Below are 17176 nucleotides of genomic sequence, written 5' to 3' on the forward strand. Positions count from 1 at the left end.
TTTTAAATGCTCCAGTTAAAGCTGAAAACATAAACAAGACCTTTGTTTCAAAATATAAGCCTGTAATTTTAATGATTCTCATTTGCTACATAAGTCTGTAATAATTTTAAATGAGTCTGTGCATCTTTAGCCCCATTGTAAACTACCACACGAGTCCAAATATAATATGATATAACATAATCCAAAATAAAACATATAGATAAATAATTACAAAAATACAAATTGACAAATATTTATCAATTTCATGAATAACAGATCTACAAATACTCAGTGGCACCAAGACTTGAATATTTTAATCTGTTTGAAGAGTACTTATTTAAGAGGAAACAGCATTCATAAATGCTACTTTAATAGAGTGATGTCTATTTTCCAAATTTCCCTGCCCTCTCAACCACCTCACAATCTCAAAAACACCAGAGTAATATGTTATACTATAATGTTACTATTCATATTTTAATATTATTGTCTATATAGTACTACACATGGTTTGATGAATGAAAATGATGAACTAGTTCAGTATCAGGAATCATGTGGTAAAGTGCATTTCAATTAGTTTCTTAGCTTGTGCTTGTTCTGTCAAGTTGAAATCTCCATAGTGCCAATCCTGGTGTATAGAAAAAGTAGTGCTCATACAAACACACTCTCACCCTAAAGATTAAACACAATCTCAGAGATCATTCATGTTCTTCACTCTCTACAGGCTGTTGAACTGCAGTATTGGAGAGAAAGGCTGTGCTGCTCTGATTTCAGCTCTGAGATCAAACTCCTCACACCTGAGAGAACTGAATCTGAGCTATAATAAACCAGGAGACTCAGGAGTGAAGCTGTTGTCTGCTCTACTGGAGGATCCACACTGTAAACTGGAGACACTATGGTGAGTCTCATCACATATCAGTAACTACAAGGTTTGGAGTAAAAAGTAAAAGTAAAAAAAAAAAAAACAGTTTTCTGTTGAAGTGGTTTTGTTCGCTGCCCTCTCGCCCTCAGTTCAAACCATTTTAAAATACTTGAAAAAAATAATAAATAATCATTTACTTGGCTTATTATTAATTGCAATACTTTGCTGGAGCCCTTTTTCAACACCAGCACTTTAGTGTTTGTCTTTAATATCACAGCGACAGTTACCTCATATTGTTACATAGACAAACTACATTTTGGGGCGTTGAATTCTTTCTTGAAAAACAATTTTTGAAAGCCTATTTCTTAATATTGAACGAATAAAACAGGAAAAACACAAAATTTGTAAATAAAATAAAAATGTTATATATATAATTGAATAACAATAGTCTACATATGAATGGGTGTTCATCAACTGATTGCATGTCGTCAGAGTTTACAGTGTTGACAGCTTCATAAAAAATAGTCTAATGGAAGCGCTGTAGTTTTGCTGTATATAGCTACTAAAAATATGAAAGTATAGCACACAAATAACATTTTAATCACAAACATTTGCAGTCAAGACTGTGAAAAAACAAGTGCTGAATGAAAAACAGATTTGTCCAGGTTCACATTTAATGGTTCACATCGATATTTTATAACTTGCACTAAACAATATTTCTATGAAAACTATTTTATGAAACCTGGCACGAAAGTATATTTTTCTTGTTGAAGAAAGTCAATGAATTTAAATTCTAGTTTTGATCTAAACAAAAAGATATAGATTTAATCAAAGCAAGAATTCCCATTTAAGAAATAATATTACAAATGATTTATAATTACTACAACTGACTTCCAGTCACAGCCTCAGATGAAATCAACTGAAATAAAAGCAGAGGAGGATTAAACAGCTCCACACACAGCATTACCAGCTTCACACATTACTAACCAGGGCTGCGTTTCCCAAAACCAACTTTGGTCACAAGTTCAGTCGTTACCAACAGAGTTCAACAGAAGTTGTGACCGTAGTTGGCTAATGATGCTTTTGGGAAACGCACCCCAGTTTGACTTTATTTGTCACACAGAAGTTCACACTGAGAATTAACAGAGGTTTATTTTCATAGTTTTAGTGAATTTCATTTGAAGGTTACCATTTTTTGAATAGTGTTTGCTTTAGTTGGTCACTAGGTCATTGTCTTTATAACATTGTTTTTTAAAGCACATTATCATAACAAAGAAAAATTCAGATATACAGATCTTTGAACATCACGAAACAAGCTACTAAAAAATCACAACACAAATAGCAAAAACTAAAGCAAATAGTTAGTATAAAAGAAAATACTAAGACAATTCATTTATTCATATTGCAGTGCATTTTGGGAGGCATGGATGACTTTTGATTGGTGCTCCCAGAATGCACTGCAGCATAAAGCATTTTGCTTATTTTGTTTACTGTCACCATTATTGAGGTTCATTTGCTGATTCTTAATGAATGTGTGTGAACAGGTCATATGTGCAAAGTGTTTTGGGAAGCATCATATTACCAGATTAAAACATAACTTTAACGACAATATAAAATTAATTTAGCAATCACACATTTAGACTCTGGATGAGATCAGTGTATCAGGCCATTACACAACAATTATGTCATTGTTAATAACCAGCCAACACCACCTGATCATGTTTTCTTTTGGCTTTTTTGAGGCCAACTAAAGGAAACACTGACCACATTAATGTTGACTTTAAACAAACCATTCAACATCTAAACCTCTGTTCTCAATAATAACTTTTTTGTTAGACATATGACAGAAATGAAGTCAAAGCGGTTAGTAATGCGTGAAGCTGGTGCTGCTGTTTGTTTAAAAAAAAAAAAAGTGTTGTTTTTATTGTGAATATAGCCTACACAAATATAATAAATATTTAGAATAGTTTTGAAAAATGTCTTACTCTTAAAATACCACAGAAGGAGTAGCCTATTGTTGAGTAAAGTTGTTTCCACATTTATAAGGGAGGAATAAATCAAGTGATGGTGTCGGCGCCTCTGGCAGTTAAGCATTAGGCTACTAACTGGACAACGCAGTCTGTTCATTGACAATAAAATACAGCCAATACAGGTAAATAATTACAAAAATACAAATTGACAAATCTTTTTCCTGTTCATGAATAACAGATTTGCAAATACTCAGTGGCACCAAGACTTGAATATTTTAATCAGTTTGAAGAGTATTTATATAAGAGAGAACATCATTCATAAATACTACTTTCTCTAATTCAGTGTGAGAAAAAAAATACAGTGATGTTCATTTTCTTCATTTCCCTGCCCTCTAAACCACTTCACAATCTTAAAAACAGCAGAGTAATATGTCAAATTAAATAGTTAAAAATGTAAGGGTCAAGAGATCAACTAATGCAAACATTGACCACTTTAAAGGTTGCTTACAAAATGTGATTTTCTCCTTTGGTGATTCTGCTTGTTAACATCAGGTGTCTTCAATAATGATCAATCATCACTTAATTAATCACTAATTATCTCATTAACTTTAATGTCATAAACTCTGCTTCAGTGTTAATTTACACTCTTGAGAGTAAACTCAAATAAACTCCCGGGAGAGATAAATTAACTCTGGCCTCAGTCGCACTTGAGTTGCATTTTTATAGTCTTCAGACTTGACTTGACGATTACTTTTGACCCGACTCCAGGAGAAGGACTTGTGAATATGTTAAAAGCAACTCGAGTCTTTTATCCTTAAATACTGATATTCACAGTAGGGTGTTCAATTGCGTTGAGGTACAATTCATATTTCTTTATTAAATAACTTACAAAATAATTAGAAAACTTTCTGTGAGGAGTAATTTTACAAACAGCACGAGTGAATCTCCGCAAGCTCTCTGTCTTTAAATGACCACATCGCGTCTGCACTATAAGCGAGCTGCACACTGCACGGTTGAAACAGGAATTGTCACAGTTTACATCGTCACTAAAGTTTATAATTTGCATTTCTTTTCAAGTTTGGCCAGTATTTAAACCATTCAGCACTTCTGCGCTCTCCAGAGACGGTGTGCTCATGCTCACTCAATAATTGCCCTATTGTAAAAACTAAAGTACACAGCATGATCAAACATTTAATAACATTTTTTTGGGAAAAAAAGCTCCCCTCAATCGCTTAAAAAATAATAATAATAATAATAATAATAATCCTCCCTCCCACAAGAGTCACGTAAAAGGGAAATTCACCCCAATTTCAAAAAATGTGTGTAGTCTAAAATTAAGGCACTGTTTTTTTTTTTTTCACAAAAAAAAACATTTATTGACTTTAAAATGTAAAAATACATTTAAAAATATCATACAATACATTTCAATTTTGTATTTTTCAGTCTGTAAACATTTTTTATTTTGCATAAACCTAAAAATGTATGGATTTTAACTATAAAATCTTTAGTTCCAGTACAGGGTATATGTCAAACATTACATGACAAACCAGTTTTCATGACTGCTGCTTTGTCAGAGAAAGTGTTAACAGCATTATAAAATAACAGTGATATCTATTGATTTTGTTTTGAGTTAAAAGCTAACTTAGAAAAGTGTTTTCAATATCATTTTTAATATCAGTGAGAATAAAAATAATGAACATTTATACAGTGGTGGCCAAAATGATTCGAACACTAGTATTTTCACCAGCTGAAATCTCACAGAAATCTCACTGGATTATTTCAATTAATGGCAAAATGAAAGTGTTTTATCGAGTCATGCGACCACGGTAGTATCGAAAAAATTTGTTATTGCGGTATTACGGTATTTACAATACCGTTACATCCCTAATAAAAATATATAAAAATGTAATGCTCTTTTTGGAATAATACGCGAACACTTAGCGGTTAATGTGGATGTCCTCCCGCTTCCACCTCTTCCTCTCACGCTCTCATGGTCGACTTTCTCTCTCACGCTCTCTGAAAGTTAAAGACGCATAACTTCACGAGTGAAAACTGTAAATATAACAATAATGACAAAAATTATGGAGAAATAATGTGTAACTTTACCTTTCTGAGGTCAAATTGCAAAAAATACGTCCATTACGTCGGTTAATACAGCTGAGAGAAAATGCCGCTCAAAACTATACTGTACTATGATTCACAGGAAAATATAATTTTACTGTAAAATTTTCCGCTGTTGTAGTTTTACCCATGATGCTTTGCAGATTTACAGCAACACTGGACCTCTGCTTGGAAGAAAATATAGAGGCTTGTGTCAAATATTTCCTTATGTGTCATGATCGATAGGACTCTTATTATAGAATTTGATTACAGAAAAACTGTTTTGAACATAGTAATGGATTAAAACATATAAGTAACAGGCTGGATGTACATTACCCTTACATCTTAACACCTCTTAAAAAAAGATCAAAATTAAAAGAAGCAGATCACAGATCATACATTTTGTCTATACATTTTTTCTAACAGCTTCATAAATAGGAAGGTTTCAATACATGAGGATTTTGAATAGATTTTTTTAGCAAGCCATTAAATGACTCGAGACTCGACTCGTGACCAAAGACTTAAGATACGACTCGGACTTCAGGTTAAAGACTTGTGAACATCTCTGCTATAATGTTACTCTTAATATTTTTATATTATTGTCTATATAGTACTATATGGTTTGAAGAACAAAAATGATGAACTAGTGTCAGGAATCATGTGGGTAAAGTGCATTTCAATTAGGTTCTTAACTTGTGCTTGTTCTGGCAAGTTGAAATCTCCATAGTGCCAATCCTGGTGTATAGAAAAAGTAGTGCTCATACAAACACACAAACAAACACACTCTCACCCTAAAGATTAAACACAATCTCAGAGATCATTCATGTTCTTCACTCTCTACAGGCTGTATGGCTGCAGTATTGGAGAGGAAGGCTGTGCTGCTCTGATTTCAGCTCTGAGATCAAACCCCTCACACCTGAGAGAACTGGATCTGAGCGGTAATAAACCAGGAGACTCAGGAGCGAAGCTGTTGTCTGCTCTACTGGAGGATCCACACTGTAAACTGGAGAAACTAGGGTGAGTGTTATTATATTATTGAACACAAAAACCGTGTGAAAATACTGCCGAACAAAAAAAAAAAAAAAAATATATATATATATATATATATATATATATATATATGTTAAAGGGATAGATGACCCAAAAAATGAAAATTCTGTTGTCACTTTTATCTTTAAGTCATTTCAAAACAGTACGACTTTCTTCTGTGGAAAATAAAAATAGATATTTATTTTGAGACATGTTTACCAGAATAACAAATAATAGCCCGTACTGGACAGAGCCTATAGACAGGGCTTACTTCTGTAGGCATAAATTTGACAACCTGTGTGAGAAATACAATTCATTATTTTCTTATAGGCTAAATATTAATTTATTCACTCACTGCTACCCCCATCTTTGGCACATTGCCTGTTTTATTGAGCTGACATATCAAAGTACGTGACCATGGAGAACTCTATAGATCAGTGCATGCGGCACACTGGACACTGCATTTTGCAGACCACTATCCATTAGGTGTAAATAAGCAACAGTCATACCTTTTGTTTTAAACAATATGATGATTTTATTTCATTAATATTCAGTATTAACTGATGTCTGTCTCAGAAAATGGTGTTTTATATTTCTGCCAAATAAACATTTTAAGTAAAGACACAGAACCGCTTTGCAACTGACTCCAGCATAACGCACAGAATGGTGCTTCGTTCCTGAATGAATATGACTCTTTGAATGCATCTGTTGAGTGAGTGATTTATAATGACCCAATAGTAGAGAAAGACTTTTGATTCTTATTCCAGAATGAATCAGAGTTTTGAACGAATCTGTTGGACGTCTCCTTCATAAACTCAATGATTTACTGCCACCTTCTAGCGATAATCCTTTTATATTCCAAGTATCATTTCATTCTGTAATTCATTTAAAATTTCTTTATTCAAAATGTTATGTTTAAAACATTAATCACATTATGTTCTACAACTGTGGTGTGTAAATGCATTTACTGCCTTCTGATCAACATTAACCCATAAATACACCTGTGCAAAGATGACTTTGGCTGATACTGATTTATTAACCGCCTATAGTGTCATATTTATCTAAAATAACTGAATTTTACATTACAATGTAACATTAAAGATGACCAACATATTTAATAATTAAAAATATATATAATAGTAAAAAATCGACAGTCTCTTATAGCAATACATACTACAACTACTACTAATAATTGGCTAGTAATTATAAAACAATAATTATCATATTGCAAAAATAAATAAACAAATAAATACTCTGGTTTTATTGTTCAAAGTGTTATTTCATGGGTTTGATTCTTGTAACTGAGATGTGCTATTTTATAGTGGCTATTTAACATTACTCCTAAAATTTAACACTGCAGTCTGGAGCAATGGACGTGTCAAAAGGTTTTGTGTAAACAAAGGTTTTGCCTGCATGACGCGGGTTACTGACATCACCACGACAAGTTTAGGTTATAGTTTACAAAACCTATAAATAGTAAATATAAATTATATATAAATTATATATATATATATATATATATATATATATATATATATATTTAGTATTATTATATATAATTATATTATATATAAACAAAATAAAAGTAATGAAGGGGAGAAAAATAGAGAAAGGAATATATATATATATATATATATATATATATATATATATATATATATTTTTTTTTTTTTTTTTTTTTTTTTCTCTCTCTTTTTTTCTCTCTCTTATTACTATTATTTTGTTTCAACATTTTATTGTATATTCTCATTTTTACATATTGTAGTCTTTTACAATAAAAAAAAAAGTACAAAACCTATAATATACAGTAAATATAGTAATCAAAAATAAAAAACAACTATATTTAGGAAGCAAAAGCCTCTTAACACAGTCACTAGCTGTTCTTAGATTAAAGTAAATTAAAAGTTGTATTTGTTAACATTAAAGCACTGTGAAGTGAACAAACAATGATGAACAGCTGTATTTTTATTAACTAATATTAACAAAGCTTAAAATACTGTATCAAATGTATTGCTTACAATTAATGTTAGTTAATACTTTAATTTTAACAAACAAAACCGATTGTAGTATGTTACCCTGAAAACAATGTTTTGCTTGATAGAGAAAACTAGTTAATAAAACACCACAGAATGGAAAAATTAGTCAAGTGTTTAGTAACTTTCTGCTAAATGACAATCAATTTAACAAACAGACACAGCTTTATTCACAAAAAGGTGTTTTTGTAGATGTATCCACAGCAAGAGCACCTTGAGCTCAAACTCCACTCTGTATTCTTCCCTCACTTCTGGACTGACAGATTTCCAAGTAAAAAATAAATAAATAAATAAAAATCTGAATTAATGCAATAAACTTTTTATTTATTTTTAAAAACCATGTTTAGTTAATAAAATAGTTAAATATATACTGCCCAGCCAGTTTTTCTCACTGTAACATGTGTCTGTCAACAACAGTAACGTTAAACTGATTACTAAATGCTGCAAGATATAACACAAAGTAATTTGCATTAGAATAAGCTATTGTGATATACATAATTATGTTATATAAAGCATAGATAAACATATATTAATTACACCATATCTTACCACCGCCATCTTCTCTTTTCTAAAGGAAATAAGCCTTTTCACAAAAATCGGAAATCACATCAGCGCAGGGTAAAGTCAGTTCTGGTCTGCACCTACACGCTGTAAAAACTGTTACTTAGATCCAACTCAAAAAAATTAAGGCAACATTTTCCAACTACTTTTTGTAAGTTTAGTGAACTTCTTGTTATTTTGATTTGGTAAAAATATTATTTATTTTACTCTATGCTAAAAAATTAAGTAGAGTCTACAATATAAATCAAAACATTTGAGTTTAACCATTGTGACAAAGAGCAAAATATTGACCAAATCATACTTAGTTAAAATAAGTAACATTTAAAATAAAAAATTTTACTTTTTGATTTTAATTAATTTACTCTATTACTCTTAATTTAGACAAATTATTTATTTAATCCACTTGAAATAATTAGTTAGTATTGCCATAACTTTAATAAGGAAAGAGAGGTATTCGTTTCCAACATTTATTAACAGCTGCCATGTACATACAATTGGGTGCACCAAGTTTCTGTTAGCAATTTTAATGTTAATGTTGTAGACATTTTAACATTAAAAATTACATAATCGTTACAAATGACGTAAACGGGAGGAAGGCTTTGGGCGCAGTGTGTCAAATCCCACAAAAAGTCTTTGGAAAACCTCAAATGTTTTGCAGAGTTGTGGTGGAAACTGCAGGTTCGGAGCAAATGTCATTCCCGGAAGCAGGCAACATGCCCTGGCCAAATTTCCAAGATCAGTAAGCACTGGGTTTCCCTCAATGATGATGCCCACTGGTTCACGACAGACATATATCTGCACATGTTCAAATCCTCATGGACGCTGCTCTCCGTTTGTCCCTGTATGAGAATAAACAGAACAATAAGTTGCAACAGAGAACAATCTTCAAAAGGTGTGGTTTAGTAAAAGTTCTGAAAATGCCACTCTTACAGTTTATCATCAGATGATTACGACTCCTGCATTAATGTAAAACAAGGATTTTACTTTTGTCAAACTGCAGTAAAAAAAAAAAAAAAAAATTATTTTTTTATTTTTTTTAAATCAAGTCCACAAGCAACTGAAAGACAAAAATGGGACCCTGGTTCCTACACATACATTTGGGTGTTTGTAGGTGTGTTTTTGAACTTTTGACAGAGCCAGACTAGCCATTGCCAACCAATTACAGTATTTGTGTAAGACAAGCTAACCAATCCCCAACTCCAGCGCCGTACTATAACTCAGACAGACATAAGATTGATATCTGAGGAATAAGTGCTTTTCCCAAAAGAGTCAAACTATGCTTTTTAAACAATACTTACATAGTAGTCAGAGATGATTCTTGCCCACTGTTTCCCATGTATTGAATGAGGCATCTCAGAGTCACGTGTCTCTTCTTCACGAGGTACTTGGATCCTATAGTTGGTAGTGAATAAAGGAAAACTGAATATTGCAGGCAATATAACTACAAACATACAATGTCATTATCAGTGTGGTTCTGTAATCTGTACTATACAGAACCACACTGTATTCTTTACTATACATCAGTGGTTCTCAATCCTGGTCCTGGGGGACCCCTGCTCTGCACATTATGCACGTCTCCCTTATTTAACACACCTGACTGAGATCATCACCTCGTCAGTTCAGTTCATGGGTCTCTCTCCTAATGAGCTGATGATCTCAATCAGGTTTGTTATATAAGAGAGACATGCAAAATATGCAGAGCAGGGGTCCCCCAGGACCAGGACTGAGAACCAGTGCTATACTATACTGTAGTATACTATACAATCTATATGAGTACAAGGCAAGGCATGGCTGTGTCCAAAGGTCCCATGATGCAGTCTATAATGTTTTAGATTATCATTCTTTCCTGGTACAACAGCGCTGTATAATTTACAAGGGCATCCCATCTGTCATTAAAAATAGAAAGGGATGCAATTTTTTTTTTTTCCCTTTTTCCAACTCTCAATAACTGACTTTTGGGTACCTTAATTCCTCTAAATGGACAAACCTTTGAAACATTTACCTCAATTCCACCTTCTAAAGAGCTTACCTGCTCCATGAACTGCTCCTTCCAGTAGATCTGATGGTCTCCTAAAAAAGCAACATAAATGAAAGAAGAGTTTAGGAAAATATAAGGATCAAGTTATTGCAATGCAAAATACATATTTAATCTTTTTAATTGAACAAATGGTTTAAGACAATGTAAAATATTTCAAACAAATATAAGTTAAGTTTAAGAATTTGTGTGATGCATTGCAGAAAGAGGTGCCAAAAAATGTCCCCATCTTTTTCAATCATGCAGGGAACAACTGTGACAACAAACCTAGCAGCTAACGTAACTTTTAACTGACACAACGAGGATGAGAGACCATGTTACTGTTTTGCTAGCTAATTCGGAAAGAGGCAGAACATTTAACACAAATAATTTGAGACATAATACCGATGCTAACATTATTAGACTCCATAAATAAACAAAATGACGATGCTTTTTTAAGTAACCAAACTAAGTAGAAACATAATTTGGCAATGCATCTCATATATACCTATAAATAATATAATATAATAATCCCCATTTATTCATTGAATTGGCTCCATAACTCTCTCCTCTCCACCTGTTGTACTGTGGCTGCCGACGCATCATTCAAAAATAACAATTTCACCATCAAATTATTTAAGTAAGTTTCGTGTTTCACAATCACATGCTATAAGGCTAACCAACATGGGGCAAATGCACATAAATACTTTAGCTAATGTTTCTTTTATTATTATTATTTAATACTTTAATACTTGTTCAAAACTATCACTTTAGCGAAGTTATACTATTTTCTGCTTATTTTGTTAAATAAAATAATCAATAAATAAATATAGGCTACTGTCATTAAAATATGTTAAATAAAACATTTAAAACAGAGACAAAATCATTTTAAAAAGAGAAGATTCTGAAAGCATTGAAGTAGATCCCATAATAATTTAATATGGATTTACAGTAGTAACAACAAATGATCTGTTTTATATGTTTAATATGTTTTTAAATCTGATTGCTTCATTATAAACATGGTGATGATCTCTAAGGTACACATCCAACATAATATGTGACCCTGGACCACAAAACCAGTCTTAAGTCACTGGGGTATATTTGTGAATAATAAATGTATATTTAATAATATTTGTATAAATGGGAATCATTAAGACGACCTTAGTCTCAAAATAAATTCAATAATTTTAGCGATTCTCATTTGCTTCTTAAATCTACAACATAAAAACAAAACAAAAAAAAATGAGTTTTCACAGAATCAACTACACAAAAACACATCACTGCTGGGAGTTATTGGCCAAACTTAAAATTATTAAAACTAGAGATATTTATTAACTAGATTTCTTTTTTATGTAAACTACCAAAGTGCAGCATGTTATATTCACGTGTGGGGAACACAGCCTCATCACAGCAAGCTGCCCATATCATAAATCAAAGCACATGACAGACAGTTTTCAGAGAACACCTATTGTTTATACCTAATATAGTATCAACAAGTTGAGCATCACAATCAGGAATCATGTGGGTAGAGTGCATTTAAATTGATGTTTTAGCTGCTGACAAATCAAAATCTCTCTAGCGCTGATCCTGGTGTATAGAAAAAGTAGTGCTCATACAAACACACTCTCACCCTAAAGATTAAACACAATCTCAGAGATCATTCATGTTCTTCACTCTCTACAGGCTGATGAACTGCAGTATTGGAGAGGAAGGCTGTGCTGCTCTGATTTCAGCTCTGAGATCAAACTCCTCACACCTGAGACAACTGTATCTGAACGGTAATACACCAGAAGAGACAGGAAAGAAGCTGCGCTCTGCTCTACTAAAGGACCCACACTGTAAACTGAAGAAACTATAGTAAGTTATTGAGTCAATTCTTTCATTAATTATCTTCTATTAAAGCAGATCTTAGTGTATTTAATCTTTCTCTTTATTGTACAGTATTTGACAGTGGAAACTCTACAAGCTCCGAACAAGTGAATCAAAACAACACGTCCTGAACAAGACTGTCACCTGGACAAATGCAGACACTGATCCAGCAGTTTCATATCTGAAGGAGTTTTGTTTTTAATTTTCATTCAGCCTAGATTTTTTTTTTCCAGTCTCATGGGAACATTTTTTTATATATATATATAAATGAGTATATTGGACATACTAACTGTCATAACATTTTTAGTGTGAAACTACAGTATATTTCAAGCTAATAATTGCATTACTTACACAGTGATTTCACAGTGGGACTTCTATTATATCTAACTGCACTCACAGAAATTTAGAGGATGTCTTGACTGTAAAGTGCACTCTGGTGCAAGATGATGTTTATTTACAGTGAGGTTCAGGTGATCCACAGGTGTGTAGTATTTACAAAGTGCAAAAGAAAGACTGTACGAAAATAAACAAACAAAATGTCCCAAAATATACAGGTATCCACAATATAGACGTTTGATAAAGGGTTTTGACTCGTTCATGGCACTACTGCTGCACGCTCACTTGTCTGGTCTACTGAGAGACAAACTTCACAATAAGAGTCGCCCACAGTAGCGCTCAACTTCACCTCCTCCTCTGACTCAACAATTACACAATTACACAAACAACAGAAAACAGGTCAGACATACAAATATATATATATAAGCAGTTCTCGGGTATGTATGTAGATGTAATATGCTTTATATGGATAGGGAAATGAAGCCTCATGAAGCACTGAGGTTTACTTCTGACTGTTTCAGGAAAAGATCAAGAGGTCCTGCAGACTGCAGCGCGATGACGAAGATGAATCAGGTCCAATACTGGAGGTTTTTTTTTTGTACAAAGCACAAAAGTACAAAAATGTCAGCATTATACATGTATATAATACAATTAAAAATAATAAAATAAATAAAAAACAAAACCTTTAACAATATAAATTAAAAAGATGAAACAAATTGACAGTTTAAGATTTTTGGATAATGAAATAGTTTGGATATTGAACCTCTTTTAAAAAAATAATAATAAATAAAGGTGAATTTGCAGCGGTAAATATTACATTTTGCAAGTTGTAATAGTGGGATAATGATAAAATATTTGTTAATTTGATCTTTTTTTGATACTGGACGTTGTTAGGCGTGTGCAAGGTGGTTTGTTTGGCCGATGTCATATAGACACATGCGCAGTAGCGATCTCTGAATATAATACTTATGCGCTGGTTTAAAGGGACAATATTGCGTTGTGATAATATTCTAACCTGTGTATTAGTAGAGATGAATATTAATAAGTAATAATTGATAAATAATAATTTACACAAATGTGATGTGATGCTCTCTACACACATGCAAAATATTACAATTTTAAAGTTTTAAATTGCATAACTTTAGAGTGTTTTAACAAATTTAATGGATTAAAAGCATAATGTCTTTGTCAAGTATTATTTTCAGTGAGTGTATATACAACATATTTAAATGAAGCCATTTTATTCAGGTCATATTTATTGCTAAGTGGAAGCAAAAATGTCTTTTTATTTGTCATTTTAAAAATATTTCTCTGTCATTTTAATCCTAAAGTTACAATACAATATGTAAAATACTTGAAATACCAGTACACATTCAAGGGAAAATGGAAAAATAATAACAGCACCAATTAAAAAAAAAAAAAAAAAAATCTTGTCAGATGTGAAAAAATAAATAATAAAAAATAAATAAATGCATTTAATGATATTTTGAGGGGTAAGAGTTCCTTCTTTAATGACTATTAGTGATGCACGGGTCAATGTATAAACAACCCGAACCTGACCGACGTTTTCAACTAACCCGCCCGCAACTCGGACCGCAGAAAAAGAGAGAAGATATTGTACCCGACCCGCTTCCTGACCCGCATGTTTAATATTTGGACTGACATAGCCCCTATTAATTGCGCTTGGGCTCACCCTGAGGAACTGCAGCTACACAAACAGAAAACTGTGGAATGGAGGATTTTCAAAAGTCAAAATGTCTCGTTACGACTATGGTTACGACACGGATGTTTAGCTACTCTGTTCGATTTGCAGGTTTTGGTTATTAGCCTGTTTTTTCCTTATTCTAAATGCTTAAAGTCTGTTATATGATTTGAATATGAATGTACTTCACCTGTGTTTTAACAATGTGGCCAGTGATGCGCGGGTCAATGCTAGCTGTATTTTTATTAACTAATACTAACAAAGCTTAAAAACTGTTTAATAAATGTATTGTTCACAGTTAATGTTAGTTAATACATTAATTTTAACAAACAAAACCTATTGTAATATATTACCCAGAAAACAATGTTTTGCTCGATCCAGAAAACTAGTTAATAAAACACCACCGAATTGAGAAATGAGTCGTGTTTAGTAAATCTCAAACATAGCACAAATTCAAGACGTTTTTAAAGCTTTTTTGTTTACAGAGGTAGATATTGTATTTAAATACAATTGCAGTTCTTGTTTAAAGATGTTAAAGTGGGGTTTACAATTAGTATATTTACATATTTACATATATTTACAAAGATTTCTTCTTATGCAGAATATTACAATTGTTCCAAATAAAGAAGTTGTGTGGCGAGAAATTATGCTTATAAATAAGTTTCCAAGCCAAAAGCATCTGCTGATGATATCTAGAAAGTTTAATAGGGAGTTTATTAACAGAATAATTACACATCAATAAAAAATTAATACCACCTAACTGTGAAAAGACATATCGAGGAATTACATTCCAAATAGAAGACTGATTGTGGAGAAAGCGTTTTAGCCTATTTATTTTTAAGGTGTTATTAGGAGAATTAAAGTCAATAAAATGTAATGCACCCTTATTATAAGAATTTAAAATGACAGATTTTCTAACATTATGAGTTTTATTTTTCCAAAGGAATTTAAATAGCATTACATCAATCAACTTGCTGGTTGGTCTATCTACAAATAAGGAATGAGCAGCATAAGAAAATCTAGAAATACCCTCCGCTTTAGTAAGCAAAGTCCTACCTTTCAATGACAGATCTCTCAATAACCAAACATTAAACATTTTTTTTTTGTTGTTGTTGTTTTCTCTATAATTGGCTTAAAACTTCTTGACATCTTAGTTTACTATCTTTCATTATCTTGATTCCTAAATATTTGACATTATCTTTGATGGGAATCAGCAACAGAGATACCCTTCACAGGGCTCTCTTTAATATGAAAACATCAAAATTGTGTAGCTAATAAAAAAAGATACGGGGAGATGGGGCAACCTTGCCTTACCCCACGTTTTAAAGAAAATCTAGGAGAAGTGCCATTAGTAAGCCGGATAGAACTATTCCCTTTATGATAAAGCATCTTAATACTGCCAAAAAAACTACCAAAACCTAATCTGTGCATGGCCTGTAACATAAAATCATGTTCTAAACAATCAAAAGCTTTATAATAATCGAGAAAGAGAATGAAACTGTCAGTTGAGATCAATTCTGAGTAATCCAGCAAATCTAAGACCAGGCGAATATTATTAGAAATATGTCTTTGAGACATAAATCCGGATTGGCACTCATCAATTATATTATTAAGAGTAGATTTTAACCTCTTTGCCAAAACTAAGGCGATAATCTTATAATCAGTATTCAATAAAGAAATTGGACGCCAGTTTTCAATTAAAAGGGGATCTCTGTTGGGCTTGGATATTAACGTTATTAGACCCCGACATAAAGAGGGAGGAAGTGTTGTTTTTTCAATACTCTCTAAAAACATTTTATGTAAAAAAAGGAGCCAATTTTTGATTGAAGGCTTTATACATTTCTGCAGAAAGCCCATCGGTACCAGGGGATTTGTTCTTTTTTTAAATTATTTATAGAGACAACAATTTCTCATAGACTAATAGGAGCATCACATAAACTACAATCTCCAATACTTATTTTTTTTTATATCTGATAAAGAATCAAAAAAAGTTTTGGCCGATTCTTTACAAAACTTAGAGGAGTATAAGTCATTGTAAAAACTGGCACAAAAATTTGCAATTGCCTTTAAGTTATCAGTTACAATTCTGTTAATACACCGTTTCTGAATAGAAATTTTAATTGGCTGCCTTTCCAGCCTAAAGAAATATGCAGAATTCTGCTCACCTTCTCCAACCAATTCCGACGAGATCTAATGAATGCATCTTCAGCCTTCTGCTTATATATGTTCTCCAAGTTATGTTTCTGATCTATAAGCTCAATTCTCTCTGAGTCTGTAAGATATTCTATTTTTTTATGTGATAAAGTAGTAATTCTAGCCATAATTTGATCTTCATTCATTTATTTAGTTTTCGCTAACAAACTACAATATTTCCGACAATATTTCACATTTTAGAAGTTCCCAATTACTGCAAAACATATTTTCTTTATTAGCTTTATTCCAATAAAAGGAAATTAAGCTGTCAATTTTGGTTTGAACTTCATTATGATGAAGAATTGAAGTATTAAGCTTCCAATATGAGGATCTTTTAGATATGGAATCAGGGCCCGGTTTTTCAAAAGGATTAATCCGGATAAAATTGATCCGGATTTAGTAATCCTTTATTTTGCGATCCTTGATCACGTAATCCAGTTTACTTTTGAGCCAGTTTTTCAAAGCAACATCGGATTGGATCAATCTGATCCAGATAGGAACTTTTCAGGATCACCAAATCTGGATAACCAG

The 17176-nt window shown here is 32.2% G+C and overlaps 1 protein-coding gene across 1 annotated transcript in view; it reads left to right on the top strand.

Annotated features, from left to right (window-relative positions):
• LOC141338963 (NLR family CARD domain-containing protein 3-like) overlaps positions 1-17176 on the top strand; it is an 87992-nt gene that overhangs the window by 12485 nt on the left and 58331 nt on the right. The window contains exons 3-4 of the mRNA XM_073844577.1: positions 701-874; positions 5752-5925. Of these exons, the coding sequence (XP_073700678.1) occupies positions 701-874; positions 5752-5925 (348 nt within the window). The remainder of the gene's footprint in view (positions 1-700; positions 875-5751; positions 5926-17176) is intronic.

This window comes from Garra rufa, chromosome 7 (genome assembly GCF_049309525.1).
Source record: "Garra rufa chromosome 7, GarRuf1.0, whole genome shotgun sequence".
Taxonomy (NCBI): domain Eukaryota; kingdom Metazoa; phylum Chordata; class Actinopteri; order Cypriniformes; family Cyprinidae; genus Garra; species Garra rufa.